This window comes from Triticum dicoccoides, chromosome 5B, assembly GCF_002162155.2.
Source record: "Triticum dicoccoides isolate Atlit2015 ecotype Zavitan chromosome 5B, WEW_v2.0, whole genome shotgun sequence".
NCBI classification, from domain to species: domain Eukaryota; kingdom Viridiplantae; phylum Streptophyta; class Magnoliopsida; order Poales; family Poaceae; genus Triticum; species Triticum dicoccoides.
In genome coordinates this window covers 303,607,958-303,623,327 of record NC_041389.1, presented here as the reverse complement: position 1 = coordinate 303,623,327, position 15,370 = coordinate 303,607,958, and the positions used below count along the sequence as shown (strand labels likewise).

Here is a 15,370-nt window from a genome sequence, read left to right as displayed (position 1 = left end):
CCTTCTCGTGGAGTTTCAAACTTCAACTCCAAGTCTTTTGGATTGCTTTCGGTCCAAGAAAGATCATCGCGAATGTTTCATTCCGTTTGGACTCTGTTTGGTATTCCTTTTCTGCAAAACTCTAAAATAGGCAAAAAATAAAACACAGAAACAGGCGCTGGGCCTCCGGTTAATAGGTTAGTCCCCAAAATAATATAAAAGAGTATATTAGAGCCCATTAAACATCCAAAACAGATAATATAACAGCATGGAACAATCAAAAAATATAGATACGTTGGAGACGTATCAAGCAACACCAACGGGCCTCTGCCCTCAAGACCATCCCAATCACTTGGCCGTTTGTTGTGTGGGGTTTGGACATGGTGGGACCGTTTAAGACAGCACGCGGCGGCATTGACCCATTTGCTGGTTGCCGTAGACAAGTTCATGAAGTGGATCGAAGCCAAACCGATCAAGAAGCAAAACGGCCTGACAGCCGTCACGTTCATCGCGGACATCACCGTTCGATACGGCGTCCCGCACAGCATCATCACCGACAACGGCACAAACTTCGCCAAAGGCGCCTTGGCCTGTTGTACACGAATCAGGACATCCGACTGGACCTCGCGTCCGTTGCCCACCCACAGTCAAACGGTCAGGTGGAGCGAGCAAACGACCTCATCCTGTCCGGCATCAAGCCCCAGTTGGTTGAGCCACTGGAGCGCTCGGCTGGCTGCTGGATCGAGGAGCTGCCGGCCGTCCTTTGGAGTCTTCGGACCACGCCCAACAGATCAACTGGCTTCACGCCCTTCTTCCTCGTGTACGGGGCCAAGGCTATCATCCCAATGGATATCGAGTTCGACTCGCCTCACGTCACCATGTACACGGAGGCGGAAGCAAAGGAGGCACGAGAAGACAGCGTCGACCTGCTCGAAGAGGTCCGGCTGCTAGCACTCAGCCGGTACGCCATCTACCAGCAGAGCTTGCGCCGCTACCACAACAAGAAGATCAAGCCGTGTGTTTCCGCGAAGGCGACCTTGTGCTCCAATTGATCCAACGATTAGCCGGCCAGCACAAGCTCGTAGCTCCTTGGGAAGGCCCCTTCATCATCAGCAAGGCCCTAGGCAATGACTCCTACTACCTCATCGATGCACAAAAGCCCAGGGAACGCAAGCGAAGCACAACTTGCAAAGAGACAGAGCAACCGTGGCATGCAAACCTCCTTCGTCCATTCTACAGTTGATGTAGTGTATGTACCACGCTACCTTTTGTATTAAGCAAAGACCTCAGGTGCCCTGAGAAGCACTCAGGGGCTACCTTTTCATCTATAAGATAAGCTTCTCCTATGACTTGAGTTTTTCATTCTCTTGCCCCGTCCGGGTCCGGTCAGCCGGCCCGGGGGCTCGCCGCCTTGGCCTAAGTCAGCACTACACGAAGCCAGACTAGTAGTGTGCCAACGCCAAAGCCCTCTCTTGACCCGGTCACAGCTCGCAGCGTGACTGTCCGGCTGGCAAGAGCTAAAGGCCGAAAACGCTGTCCACATGAAAAACGAGTAAGGAAAGGTGTTGACCCTGGCCAAGCCAGCCTTTCGCCTCCCTCATCCGGCTGCTTAGCAGCCGTCAGGCCGGCTTCTCGCTCGATCAGCTATGCTCTAAGCGGCTGGAGTAACATACCCGTTCTAAACGGCCAAGTCCCTGACCCGGCCATAGACCGCAGTGCGGCTGTTCAGCAGGCAGAGCCGCGACCAAAGGAACACAAAACCCGAAAAAACCAAAAAGAGCAAAGGCAAAATGAAGTTAGAACTCGGCAACGCATGGAAACATGTGGGGATTTAAACTTATTTACACTGCAAAAGGGCCCAAGGCCAGCATTCATCAGAGTTTAAAATACACCCCCAGTGGGTGGAACTGGGCATAACTAACAATGTTTTGGAGCACAACACAGAAAAACTTAAAAAAGATAAAGGCCGCTTAGGCCAAAGGCTCCTCGGGCTGCCTAGTCAAGTCGGTGGTGGGCGTAGCTTTGGCTGGTGGGGCCTCCGGCTGCTGGGTCTCGGCCTGGTCGTTGGCGGTGGCCGACGTGGTCTCCGGCTGCTCACCAGTCGGGGCTGGATCGGGCCGAGTCTGGCTGGTCGCTTGCTACCTCTTGAGCTTGCGTTCGTTTTTCCCTTGAAGAGAAAAGGGTGATGCAGCAAAGTAGCATACGTATTTCCCTCGGTTTTGAGAACCAAGGTATCAATCCAGTAGGAGACAACACACAAGTCACCTAGTACCTGCACAAACAATTAAGAACCTTGCAACCAACGCGATAAAGGGGTTGTCAATCCCTTCACGGTCACTCGCAAAAGTGAGATCTAATAAAGATAGTAAAGTAAATATTTTTGGTATTTTTGTTGTATAGATTGGAAAGTAAAGATTGCAAAATAATAAACGAGATGCGATATAAATACAAGAGATGTAATATAATAAGAAAGAGAACTGGGGGCCATAGGTTTCACTAGTGGATTCTCTCAAGATAGCACGTACTATGGTGGGTGAACAAATTACTACCAAGCAATTGATAGAAAAGCGCATAGTTATGATGATATCTAAGGCAATGATCATGAACATAGGCATCACGTCCGTGTCAAGTAGACCGAAACGATTCTGCATCTACTACTATTACTCCACACATCGACCGCTATCCAACATGCATCTAGAGTATTAAGTTCATAAGAACGGAGTAACGCATTAAGCAAGATGACATGATGTAGAGGGATAAACTCAAGCAATATGATATAAACCCCATCTTTTTATCCTCGATGGCAACAATACAATACGTGCCTTGCTGCCCCTACTGTCACTGGGAAAGGACACCACAAGATTGAACCCAAAGCTAAGCACTTCTCCCATTGCAAGAAAGATCAATCTAGTAGGCCAAACTAAACCGATAATTCGAAGAGACTTGCAAAGATATCAAATCATGCATATAAGAATTCAGAGAAGAACCAAATAATATTCATAGATAATCTTGTTCATAAATCCACAATTCATCGGATCTCGGCAAACACACCGCAAAAGAGTATTACATCGAATAGATCTCCAAGAACATCGAGGAGAACTTTGTATTAAGAATCAAAGAGAGAGAAGAAGCCATCTAGCTAATAACTATGGACCCGAAGGTCTGTGGTAAACTACTCACGCTTCATCGGAGAGGCAATGGTGTTGATGTAGAAGCCCTCCGTGATCGCCCCTCTGGCAGATAGCCGAAAAAGGCCCCAAGATGGGATCTCACGGGTACAAAAGGTTGCGGCGGTGGAAAAGTGGTTTCGTGGCCCCCCTGATGTTTCTAGGGTATAAGAGTATATATAGGCGAAGCAAGTATGTCGGTGGAGCTATGAGGGGCCCACGATGGTGGGGGCATGCCTACCCCCCTGGGCGCGCACTCCTGCCTCGTGGCCTCCTCGTGGAGTTCCAGACTTCAACCCCAAGTCTTCTGGATTTCTTTTGGTCCAAGAAAGATTCTCACAAAGGTTTCATTCCGTTTGGACTCCGTTTGGTATTCCTTTTCTGCAAAACTCTAAGATAGGCAAAAAACAGAAACTGGCACTGGGCCTCCGGTTAATAGGTTAGTCCCAAAAATAATATAAAAGAGCATATTAAAGCTCATTAAACATCCAAAACAGATAATATAATAGCATAGAACAATAAAAAATTATAGATAAGTTGGAGACGTATCAAGCATCCCCAATCTTAATTCCCGCTCGTCCTCGAGTAGGTAAATGATAAAAACAGAACTTTTGATGTGGAATGCTACCTAGCATATTTATCAATGTAATTTTATTTATTGTGGCATGAATGTTCAGATCCGAAAGATTCAAGACAAAAGATTAATATTGACATAAAAACAATAATACTTCAAGCATACTAACGAAGCAATAATGTCTTCTCAAAATAACATGGCCAAAGAAAGTTATCCCTACAAAATCATATAGTTTGGCTATGCTCTATCTTCATCACACAAAGTATTTAATCATGCACAACCCCGGTTTCAGCCAAGCAATTGTTTCATACTTTAGTATTCTCAAACTTTTTCAATCTTCACGCAATACATGAGCATGAGCCATGGACATAGCACTATAGGTGGAATAGAATGGTGGTTGTGGAGAAGACAAAAAGGAGGAGATAGTCTCGCGTCAACTAGGCGTGTCAACGGGCTATGGAGATGCTCATCAATAGATATCAATGTGAGTGAGTAGGGATTGCCATGCAACGGATGCACTAGAGCTATAAGTTTATGAAAGCTCAACAAATGAAACTAAGTGGGTGTGCATCCAACTTTCTTGCTCACAAAGACCTAGGGCACTTTTGAGGAAGCCCATCATTGGAATATACAAGCCAAGTTCTATAATGAAAAATTCCCACTAGTATATGAAAGTGATAACATAGGAAACTCTCTATCATGAAGATCATGGTGCTACTTTGAAGCACAAGTGTGGTAAAAGGATAGTAGCATTGCCCCTTCTCTCTTTCTCTCTCATTTTTTTATTTGGGCCTTTTTATGGCATCTTTTTTCTCTCCTTTTTTTTATTTAGTCTGGAGTCTCATCCCGACTTGTGGAGGAATCATAGTCTCCATCATCCTTTCCTCACTGGGACAATGTTCTAGTAATGAAGATCATCATACTTTTATTTACTTACAACTCAAGAATTACAACTCAATACTTAGAACAATATATGACTCTATGTGAATGCCTCCGGTGTTGTATTGGGATGTGCAATGAATCAAGAGTGACATGTATGAAAAATTATGAACGGTGGCTTTGCCACAAATACGATGTCAACTACATGATCATGCAAGGCAATATGACAATGATGGAGCATGTCAGAATAAACGGAACGGAGGAAAGTTGCATGGCAATATATCTCGGAATGGCTATGGAAATGCCATAATAGGTAGGTATGGTGGCTGTTTTGAGGAAGGTATATGGTGGGTTTATGGTACCGGCGAAAGTTGCGCGGTACTAGAGAGGCTAGCAATGGTGGAAGGGTGAGAGTGTGTATAATTCATGGACAAAGAACTCACATACTTATTGCAAAAATTTACAAGTAATCAAAACAAAGTACTACACGCATGCTCCTAGCTAGGGGAAGGGTTGTTGGAGTTAACCATCCGCGTGATCCCGACCTTCACACATAAGGAAGACAACCAATAAATAAATCATGCTCCAACTTCATCACATAACAGTTCACCATACGTGCATGCTACGAGAATCACAACTTTAACACAAGTATCTCTCAAATTCACAATTACTCAACTAGCATGTCTCTAATATCACCATATTCATATCTCCAAACAATCATAAAGAATCAAACTTCTCATAGTATTCAATGCACTTTATATGAAAGTTTTTATTATACCCATCTTGGATGCCCATCATATCAGGACTAATTTTATAACCAAAGCAAATTACCATGTTGTTCTAAAATACACTCAAAATAATATAAGTGAAGCATGAGAGATCAATAATTTCTATTAAATAAAACCACCACCGTGCTCTAAAAAGATATAAGTGAAGCACTAGAGCAATATTGTCTAGCTCAAAATATATAAGTGAAGCACATAGAGTATTCTAATAAATTCTGATTCATGTGTGTCTCTCCCAAAAGGTGTGTACAGCAAGGATGATTGTGGTAAACTAAAAAGCAAAGACTCAAATCATACAAGACGCTCCAAGCAAAACACATATCATGGGGTGAATAAAAATATAACCTCAAGTAAAGTTACCGATAGACGAAGACGAAAGAGGGGATGCCTTCCGGGGCATCCCCAAGCTTAGGCTTTTCGTTGTCCTTGAATTTTACCTTGGGGTGCCTTGGGCATCCCCAAGCTTAGGCTCTTGCCACTCCTTATTCCAAAATCCATCAAATCTTTACCCAAAAACTTGAAAACTTCACAACACAAAACTTCAATAGAAAATCGCATGAGCTCCGTTAGTATAAGAAAATAAACAAGCACTTTAAGGTACTATAATGAACTCATTCTTGTTTTATATTGGTGTTAAACCTAATGTATTCCAACTTCTCTATGGTTCATACCCCTCGATACTACTCATAGATTCATCAAAATAAGCAAACAACACACGAAAAACAGAATCTGTATATAGTAGTGGTGCACCACATGTCTGTTGCGCCATTAGTGTCCGTATCATCTATAGCTCTTTTCCTAGTAGTGTTTTTTATTTAGCTTTTTCTCTTTTCTGCTTTATTTAATTTCTTTTATTTATTTTTGAGTTGTTTTTTGCTGTATTTAGAGTTTCTTTGTGAATATTTTTGCTTTAGGTACAAAAAATTACAAACTTTCTGTTAGTGCCAGTAGTTTTCAAATTTGAATTATTTGAAATTTGTGTGAATCACTAGTTTCTGAATAACTTAACTTTAAAAATAGATTTTTCAGTGATTCTTTTTTCTTATGTTTAATATTAGTGTGTTTTATCATTATATTCAATTTGTTAATACCTAGGTTATTTAAAAAATGAAATGCCTTTGTAACAGATGGGTTTTCGTCCGAAACCCTGATACTTCGAAAGAGATCATCCATTTTGTACACGAAGTGCATCCAGGTTTTGTCGTAACCCTCTCAACCTTTTTGCACATGCTATGTGGGTGAAATGATGATACCATGCCGACTTTCAACCTTTTCAGAGTTCATCTGTACTGCTTTTAAATTTTAGGGTCATTTAGCTCAAAAAATCACTATATGCAAGAAAAATAGCAAATGATGTCAGAAAGGGTTGAAAATTGATGACGTGGCTTTGAATGGTGCATATAGAACACACAAAAAGTCTGGAGTTGAAATAAGTTTAAAAAAATGAAATGCCTTTGTAACGGATGAGTTTTCGTCCGAAACCCTGATACTTCGAAAGAGATTGTCCATTTTGTACACGAAGTGGATCCAGTTTTTGCCGTAACCCTATCTACTTTTTTGCACATGCTATGTGGGTGAAATGATGATACTGTGCCAACTTTCAACCTCTTCAGAGTTCATTTGTAATGTTTTTCAATTTCAGGATCATTTAGCTCAAAAAATTTAGTAAATGCATGAAACATAGCAAATGATGTCAGAAAGGTACACGTTTGTCAGAAGCACAAAGGTACACGTTTCAAGTGACAAAACACATAAGCACCCTAACTATTACAAAGATATACAAGTCCGGAAACTCACTAGAGAAGAAAGTGATGATAGTGAAGCCGATCACATCCCAGAGTGGGATCTTTGGGTGTGAAACCTTTTCTTCGCGTGTGTCCCTTTGCGCCATAACCATGGACAATCTTCATCATTTAACTGGATGCTTGGGTCAATATTCACTCTGAATGGAGCAATTTCATCAAACTTTTCATAATCTTCTGATATGTCTATCTTGTCATCCACTCCCACGACGTTTCTTTTCCCTGAAAGAACTATGTGGCGCTTTGGCTCATCGTATGATGTATTCGCTTCCTTGTCTTTTCTTTTTCTCGGCTTGGTAGACATGTCCTTCACATAGAAAACATGTGCCACATCATTGGCTAGGACAAATGGTTCGTCTGTGTACGCAAGATTGTTGAGATCCACTGTTGTCATTCCGTACTACAGGCCTTCCGTTACCCCGCCTCGTGTTATATTGACCCATTTGCACCGAAACAAAGGGACCTTCAAACCACGTCCATAGTCAAGTTCCCATATGTCCTTTATGTAACCATAATATGTGTCCTTTCCCTTCTTGGTTGCTGCATCAAAACGGACACCACTGTTTTGGTTGGTGCTCTTCTTATCTTGGGCGATCGTGTAAAATGTATTTCCATTTATCTCATACCCTTTGAAAGTCATTATATTCAAAGATGATAACTGGGACAACAAGTACATGTCATCTTCAGTATCGGCATCATGCATGGCACGTGTCTGCAACCAACCGGCGAAAGTCCTCGTTTGTTCATGTGTAATCCAGTCGTCAGACTGCTCCGGGTGTTTGGAGCATAGAAAATTCTTGTGTTCCTCCATATACGGAGCCACCAAGGTGGAATTTTGTAGAACTGTGTAGTGTGCTTGAGTGAGAGAATGCCCGTCCATACATACTATTTGATCCCCTCCTAGTATGTCTTTTCCATCCAGTCTGCCCTTATGCCGCGATTCAGGAACACCAATCAGCTTAAGGTCAGGAATAAAGTCAATACAAAACTCAATGACCTCCTCATTTTCATGGCCCTTGGAGATGCTTCCTTCTAGCCTAGCACGGTTATGAACATATTTCTTTAAGATTCCCATGAACCTCTCAAAGGGGAACATATTGTGTAGAAATACATGACCCAAAATGTTAATCTTTTCGCATAGGTGAACTAGGACGTGCGTCATGATGTTGAAGAAGGATGGTGGGAACACCAACTCGAAACTGACAAGACATTGCACCAAATCATTCTCTAACTTTGGTATGATTTCTGGATCGATTACCTTCTGAGATATTGCATTGAGGAATGCACATAGCTTCACAATGGCCAATCGAACATTTTCCAGTAGAAGCCCCCTCAATGCAACCGGAAGCAGTTGCGTCATAGTCACGTGGCAGTCATGAGACTTTAGGTTCTGGAACTTTTTCTCTGCCATATTTATTATTCCCTTTATATTCGATGAGAAGCCCAACGGTACCTTCATACTGAGCAGACATTCAAAGAAGATTTCCTTCCCTTCTTTGGTAAGAGCGTAGCTGGCATGACCCTGATGTATGTCGTCTTTTCCATGCATACGTTGCTGGTCCTCCCGTGCCCCTGGTGTATCTTTTGTCTTCCCATACACACCCAAGAAGCCAAGCAGTGTCACGCAAAGATTCTTCGTCACGTGCATCATGTCGATTATAGAGCGGACCTCTAGGTCTTTCCAATAGGACAGGTCCCAAAATATAGATTTATTCTTCCACATGGGTGTGCGTCCGTTAGCGTCATTCGGAATAGGTTGTCTACTAGGACCCTTTTCAAAGATTACCTACAAATCCTGACCATATCATGTACATCAGCACCAGTACGGCGGCGAGGCTTCTTCCGGTGATCTGCCTCACCTTTGAAACGCTTGCCTTTCTTTCTTACGGGATGCCTACTCGGAAGAAATCGACGATGTCCCAGATACACATTCTTCTTACAATTATTCAAATATATACTATCGGTATCATCCAAACAGTGCGTGCATGCGCGGTATCCCTTGTTTGTCTATCCTGAAAGGTTACTGAGAGCAGGCCAATCATTGATGGTCACGAACAACAATGCCTTTAGGTCAAATTCTTCCTCTATGTGCTCATCCCACGCACATACACTTGTTCCATTCCAGAGCTATAAGAGTTCTTCAACTATGTGCTTAGGGCCTTGTATGAGCACTGGCATGATAATGAACGTCCGCTTCATACACAACCAAGGAGGAAGGTTGTACATACATAGAGTCACATGTCAGGTGCTATGGTTGCTGCTCTGCTCCCCAAAAGGATTAATGCCATCTGCGCTTAGACCAAACCATATGTTCCTTGCATCACCTGCAAAGTCCTCCCTGTACTTTCTCTCGATTTTTCTCCACTGCAACCCGTCAGCGAGTACTCTCAACTTCCCGTCTTTCTTACGGTCTTCTTTGTGCCATCGCATCATCTTGGCATGCTCTTTGTTTTGGAACAAACGTTTCAACTGTGGTATTATAGGAGCATACCACATCACCTTGGCAGGAATCTTCTTCCTGGGGCGCTCGCCCTCAACATCAGGCTGATCTTATAGCGCAATGCACCACATACCAGGCACGCGTTCAAATCCTCGTACTCACCGCGGTAGAGGATGCAGTCATTAGGGCATGCATGTATCTTCTGCACCTCTAACACTAGAGGGCAGACAACCTTCTTTGCTTCGTATGTACTCTCGGGCAATTCGTTGTCCTTTGGAAGCATCTTCTTTAACATTACCGGCAACTTTTCAAATCCCTTGTCAAATACACCATTCTCTGCCTTCCGTTGCAGCAATTCCAGTGTGGTGCACAACTTTTTCTTGTCAGCTTCGCAATTCGGGTACAACAATTACTTGTGATCCTCTAACATGCGCCGCAACTTCTTCTTCTCCTTTTCACTTGCGCGATTTCTCTTTGCATCGGCAATGGCCCGACTTATATCATCAGCGGGCTTATCTGATGCCTCTTCTTCAGCTTCTTCCCACATTGTCGGCTCAGCTTCTTCCCACATTGTTGTACCATCGTATTCAGGGAACCCATGGCAAGGATAGCTGTCGTCGTCCTCTTCTTCTTCATTGTCTTCCATCATAACCCCTCTTTCTCCGTGCTTGGTCCAAACATTATATTGGGGCATGAAACCGGACTCAAACAGGTGGACGTGGATGGTTTTTAACTTAGAGTAATTCTGACCATTCTTACAACCAGCACATGGACAAGGCATAAAACCATCCGCCCGCTTGTTTGCCTCAGCCACAAGCAGAAAAGTATGCACACCATCAATGAACTGGGGATAGCATCGGTCATCGTACAACCATTGCCGACTCATCTTCATTACACAACACCGAAAAGACCAAGTTAATACAAGTTCATACATAAATTAAAGTTCATACATAAATTTCATACAACACTTATTATCATAAAACAAACATACAAATAACTCTCTAGCTAAAGCATTTAAATGCAACAACAAATGCGATCAAGATCGCAACTAAGGTAACAATTGATCCAACAGCATAATGATACCAAGCCTCACTATCAATGGCATATTTTCTAATCTTTCTAATCTTCAAGCACATTTTCACCATCTTTATCTTGTGATCATCGATGACATCGGCAACATGCAACTCCAATTCCATCTTCTCCCCCTCAATTATTTTCAATTTTTCTTTCAAATACTCGTTTTCTCTTTCAGCTAAATTTAACATCTCGACAATAGGGTCGGTTGGAATTTCCGGTTCACATACCTCTTATATAAAAATATCTATGTCAACTTGATGGGCATAATTTATCATAAACATGAAATGCAACAAATAGCTATAAAAGAGAATATACCACATCCGAATCATAACCTGGATGAGGGCCGACGGGGACGCATATCAAAACCATGGCACTATGTATAACAAATGACGTACGGGTAAGATAATTATACGAGTAACTATATATCTAAATCACACAAACATGATTTTCTCTATATAAAAACTATAAGAACAAGAGGCTTACCACAAGGTGGTGCCGGCGACGGGACGGTGCGGGCGATCGACGGTGGTTACGACGGAGATGGGAAGGCACTAAGTAAACCACACCCACATATGCAAACTAAGAGTTATTTTGACCTCAAATTGCATATAAATCAAATACTACCACATATAATTCCTCCCAAAATAAAACCCACAAATCAATATACTTATAGAGCATTGCAAGAGCTAATCTAGCAAGGAGAGATGAAAGGACAAAGTTGCAAACCTTTGTGGTCACTTGGATGGATGGGGTGCCTTCAAATCTTCACAAATTTTGGCAAAAATGGAGTGTGAGCTCGAGAGGAAGAGGAAGAAAACAGAGGAGAGGGGAAAGGGGAAGAACAGAGCGCTCAGGCTCAACGAAGGGGTTTATATAGGATGACCTTTAGTACCGGTTGGTTATACGAATCGGGACTAAAGGTGCATCTCTAGTCCCGGTTCATATAGCCAACCGGTATTAAAGGTTCTGGTGGGGCCCCAGCCTGACACAAGCCTGCCACCACCTCATTACTACCGGTTCGTGGCACGAACCAATACTAAAGGTTCGCCACGAACCGGTACTAATGTTCGCCGCCCGCCTAGCCGTTGGAACCGACAATAATGGTCACATTAGTGCCGGTTCAGCTACAAACCGGGACTAATGTGCTTCACATTAGGCCCTTTTTCTACCAGTGTCCTCAGGGATGACAACACACTTAGCTTCATAAGGGCATATCTAACGTAGACTTTCAAACCACCCGCATACGTCTGGACCGCGTGGTCCGGACGTGTCGTGATATCCAATACGGGCCTGTATCAGTCCGCTCGGCGATCCAGACGCACTTTTTCCCACAAACCGAAGACAAAGTGGGGGGTTTGCGGGCGTTCGGACTGCTGCCACGTTCGCTTCTGATTGCCCTGGCCCACCCAAACCCCCTCCTCCCTCACCTACACGCTTCCCGGCCGGTGCCACCTGCCCACATTCATGCCGCTGGGAGCGGCCGCTTCGCATTGACGCCGACCCAGAGCGGACGCGACCTCTCACTAGCGTCGACATTGAAGCAGCGCGCCGGTCGAGAAAGCGCTACCCGCTGCTCAGCCTCCCTCACCACTTGAGGCTATCAGTACCACGGGAGAGGCTGCAGGCTTACGCGCAGAGGAGCAAGTGGCCACTCCAAGCCAGCTCGTGGAGGAGCATGGCGGCACGGGCAAAGATGCTGCCGTGGACGAGACAACGTCGTACCGCTCCTCCCGCACCATCCGCCGTCGCGCCCTGCCGATGGAGAAAGAAGTCGGCGTTGTGGAGATCAACGAGGCGGTCAGCACATCCGTGGCCGCCACCGATAGCGAGGAAAAGTAGATCATCGGAGGTTGCCGCCGCTTGGGTCCCACAAAGGCCCCCGCCGGCACGTTGCCGGCATGCATAACCGGTGTCTTGCCCTCTTCGCAGGCCACCATCATCACCCGCCCCAAAAGCCAATCCTGATCCATGCTTCACGTAAGCAGAGTCCACTATGATGAGTGGCGATGCCGGACATAGGGAAGGTAGGAGGGAAGCGGAGGCTATTCTTCCCCTCTAGCTGAAGCATATCCCTCCAAGGCATCCGACAGTCCGACGAGCAGGTTGCCGGACATGGGGAAGACATGTCTACGGAGGGCTGCAGAGGGGGCAGGGCTTCATTTTCCGGGGCTCATGGTCGGCCGGGGATGGGGAACGGGCGCCGACGGTCATGTTAGTCTAGGTTTAGAGTCCAGTCTAGTAGAAAAATGTCTAAATGTAAAGAATTTGCTCTGGTTTAGATGAAAAGCATCCAATTTTATGTAGAAAATGTCCAGCTTGTCTAAGTTTGAATCAAATTTGTTCATTTTCGTTGAATTTTATTTGAAATGTAACCGGACATGTGCGGATAGCTTTGGATGGACGGCTTCCGCATCCATGTCCACGGACTGGTCCCCCCTATCCGCGGATGGATGCGGGAGCAAATTTGCGGGTTGGTGTTGGAAATACCCTAAGATTGAATAATACTAATAGTAGCGAGGGTTTTGGTTTCATGATATAGAAGGTATAGCTCCCCTGAGAATGTGCACTATGAATAGATTGTGTTTGAATGCATGGTGCACATGGCAGTAAAGTGTGAGGAGCTCCCCAAATATCCTGCATTGCGTGCGTATATATCATGAAGAATATGACACTGGTAGCTCTTAGTGAAGCCTTTGGCTTTCGGTTGATCTTCAGTCTCATGTTGCAATAGAACTTCCCACGGACGGTTGAAGCACTCGTCAGTGTAGAATATGTCCAGCCTTGCATATAGTAGCGGATCAAGTTGAACTCAGTCAAGAAATGACCTGATTACTTCTTGGACCAAGCAAAGAACTTGGCATGTTGCTGCTTCATTTCAACCAGTATCTTCCTCATAGTTTGGGTTGTGGGGCCTCAGCATTAGGTCTGACAGAGGCATTCCCGGTTGTTTCAATGTAGTGCTCCCTCCGTCCTATAATGTAATACGTTTTTCGACACTACATTAGTGTTAAAAAACATCTTACATTATGAAACGGAGTAGTACTAGTGAGAACGGGCGCTATCCAGAGGATCTCTGAACTGACCAACAAGTGGCGTAGGATATGCTTCAGGAGCATGGACACCTCGTGGGGGAGCAGAGGTGCTTGGACCAGCTTCCGTGGGAATTGATTTGCCTCGTTCGTTTGCATTTGCAGCAGGGGAAGATGGTGCACTAGCAGGTGCTTCAACATCCGACAGATAACTTTCATGAACAGTAGCTGCATGGAATTCTCTATGACAGGGGCGGAGGCTTGATGTCGTTTACACCTCGATGCAATAAATAGTCTGCTATTTGTCCGTCGCAAATTTTTTTACAGTAGTCTACTATTTCTGGGTCACAAAAAACATACTTCCTATGGCTATGGAACATGCAAGAAATCCACACGTGAATGAATTGCCAGTTGCACGTCTAAACACAGGTATATGCAAACATAGGCACGGAATGGCCAGCCATAGATGGAAATGGATTCAGGAGGCGCACGCGTATATATATGTGGAGGGATCTGGGGGAGTCGGCCTGCTTAGCACTTGGCAGGGAGGGGAGGAGGAGCGAAAGAATCAAGGGGGACGATGCCGGGGACGACGAGGACATGGCTGGTGGTGGCGACGGTGCTCGTGGCCGCCACGGTGGCGACGGCGAACGTGGAGACGGGTGAGTTGGGGGAGTACTATATGAAGCGCTCGCAGGAGACCCGGTTTCGGCGTGGCGGCCCCCTCCATGACATCATCAGCGCCGCTCGTCGCTACCACCAGCACCTCTTCAGTTCCAGGTACGTACCCGCGTGACGTCCGTGTAGTTAGACAAGACGCGTGGATATATGGCAGCTAGGTTCCATTTTAATGGATGGATCGGTCGGGCGCATGCATGCAGGTACGGCTCAGGCCGGCGGTACCTTCTAGAGGAGGGAGAAGCAGCAGCCGCGGAAGCCCCCGCCGACTCTACCGGTGATGCTACTCCTATCCACAATACGCTCAGAGATCACGAAATGATGGGCGCATAACTTATACTGATTGATTTCTTATTATTTGTGTACGCACATGTATGTGTGTATCTGTTACTGCACAAGTTGTTGGCCTTTTTTTTTCCTTTTGTTGTTATAGCTGCTTCTCTGCGGAACCAATATGGTCCACGCATCAAACCTCTGCAAAACATGTGTATAAATGTAAGCACTGATTAATTTGTAACCTTTTTTTAACACAGTTTGTAACTGCTTTCTGGCGGGAGATTAATTTGTAACTAAGTAGTAATGTAATTATATTTTGTATGGAAATCCGTTGGTGCTCCAAACAAAAATATTTTCAAAGTGTGAGGAAATTTCAAAAAAAAATTTGACGCATACATCTCAACATTATAGATGTACATGTCAAGGTTCGGAGAAAACCGACGTTTTCTGTGCCTTGTGCGAAAAAAAGACAAAAGAATGACTTGTGAAAAGCATTTTTTAACACCGGATTTTATCTTTTTCACACGTGACACATAAGTTGACGGTTTTCGGTGAAATGACTTTGTGAGCATGTATAATATCGAGATGTACGCGCCAAATTTTTGTCTGAATTTTTTTGACATTTCAAAATATGTTTAAAATACATTTTAAAAACCAGGAGCGCGCGCTCCCATGTGCCAAAAT

General features: G+C 44.5%; 1 protein-coding gene across 1 annotated transcript; it reads left to right on the top strand.

Moving 5' to 3' along the window:
- The first annotated feature begins 14,312 nt into the window (after window positions 1–14,312).
- LOC119305431 lies at window positions 14,313–14,966 on the top strand. Its single transcript, XM_037581947.1, has 2 exons — window positions 14,313–14,512; window positions 14,614–14,966. The coding sequence occupies exons 1-2, from the start codon at window positions 14,313–14,315 to the stop codon at window positions 14,741–14,743; spliced, it is 330 nt and encodes a 109-aa protein (XP_037437844.1). The 3' UTR covers window positions 14,744–14,966.
- Window positions 14,967–15,370: the final 404 nt, after the last annotated feature.

Excerpts from the sequence above, each read along its gene's own strand:
- LOC119305431 (XM_037581947.1), top strand. The coding sequence starts at position 14,313 with ATGCCGGGGACGACGAGGACATGGCTGGTGGTGGCGACGGTGCTCGTG. Across the intron at positions 14,513-14,613 it reads CAGCACCTCTTCAGTTCCAG|GTACGGCTCAGGCCGGCGGT; the intron begins GTACGTACCCGC and ends GCATGCATGCAG.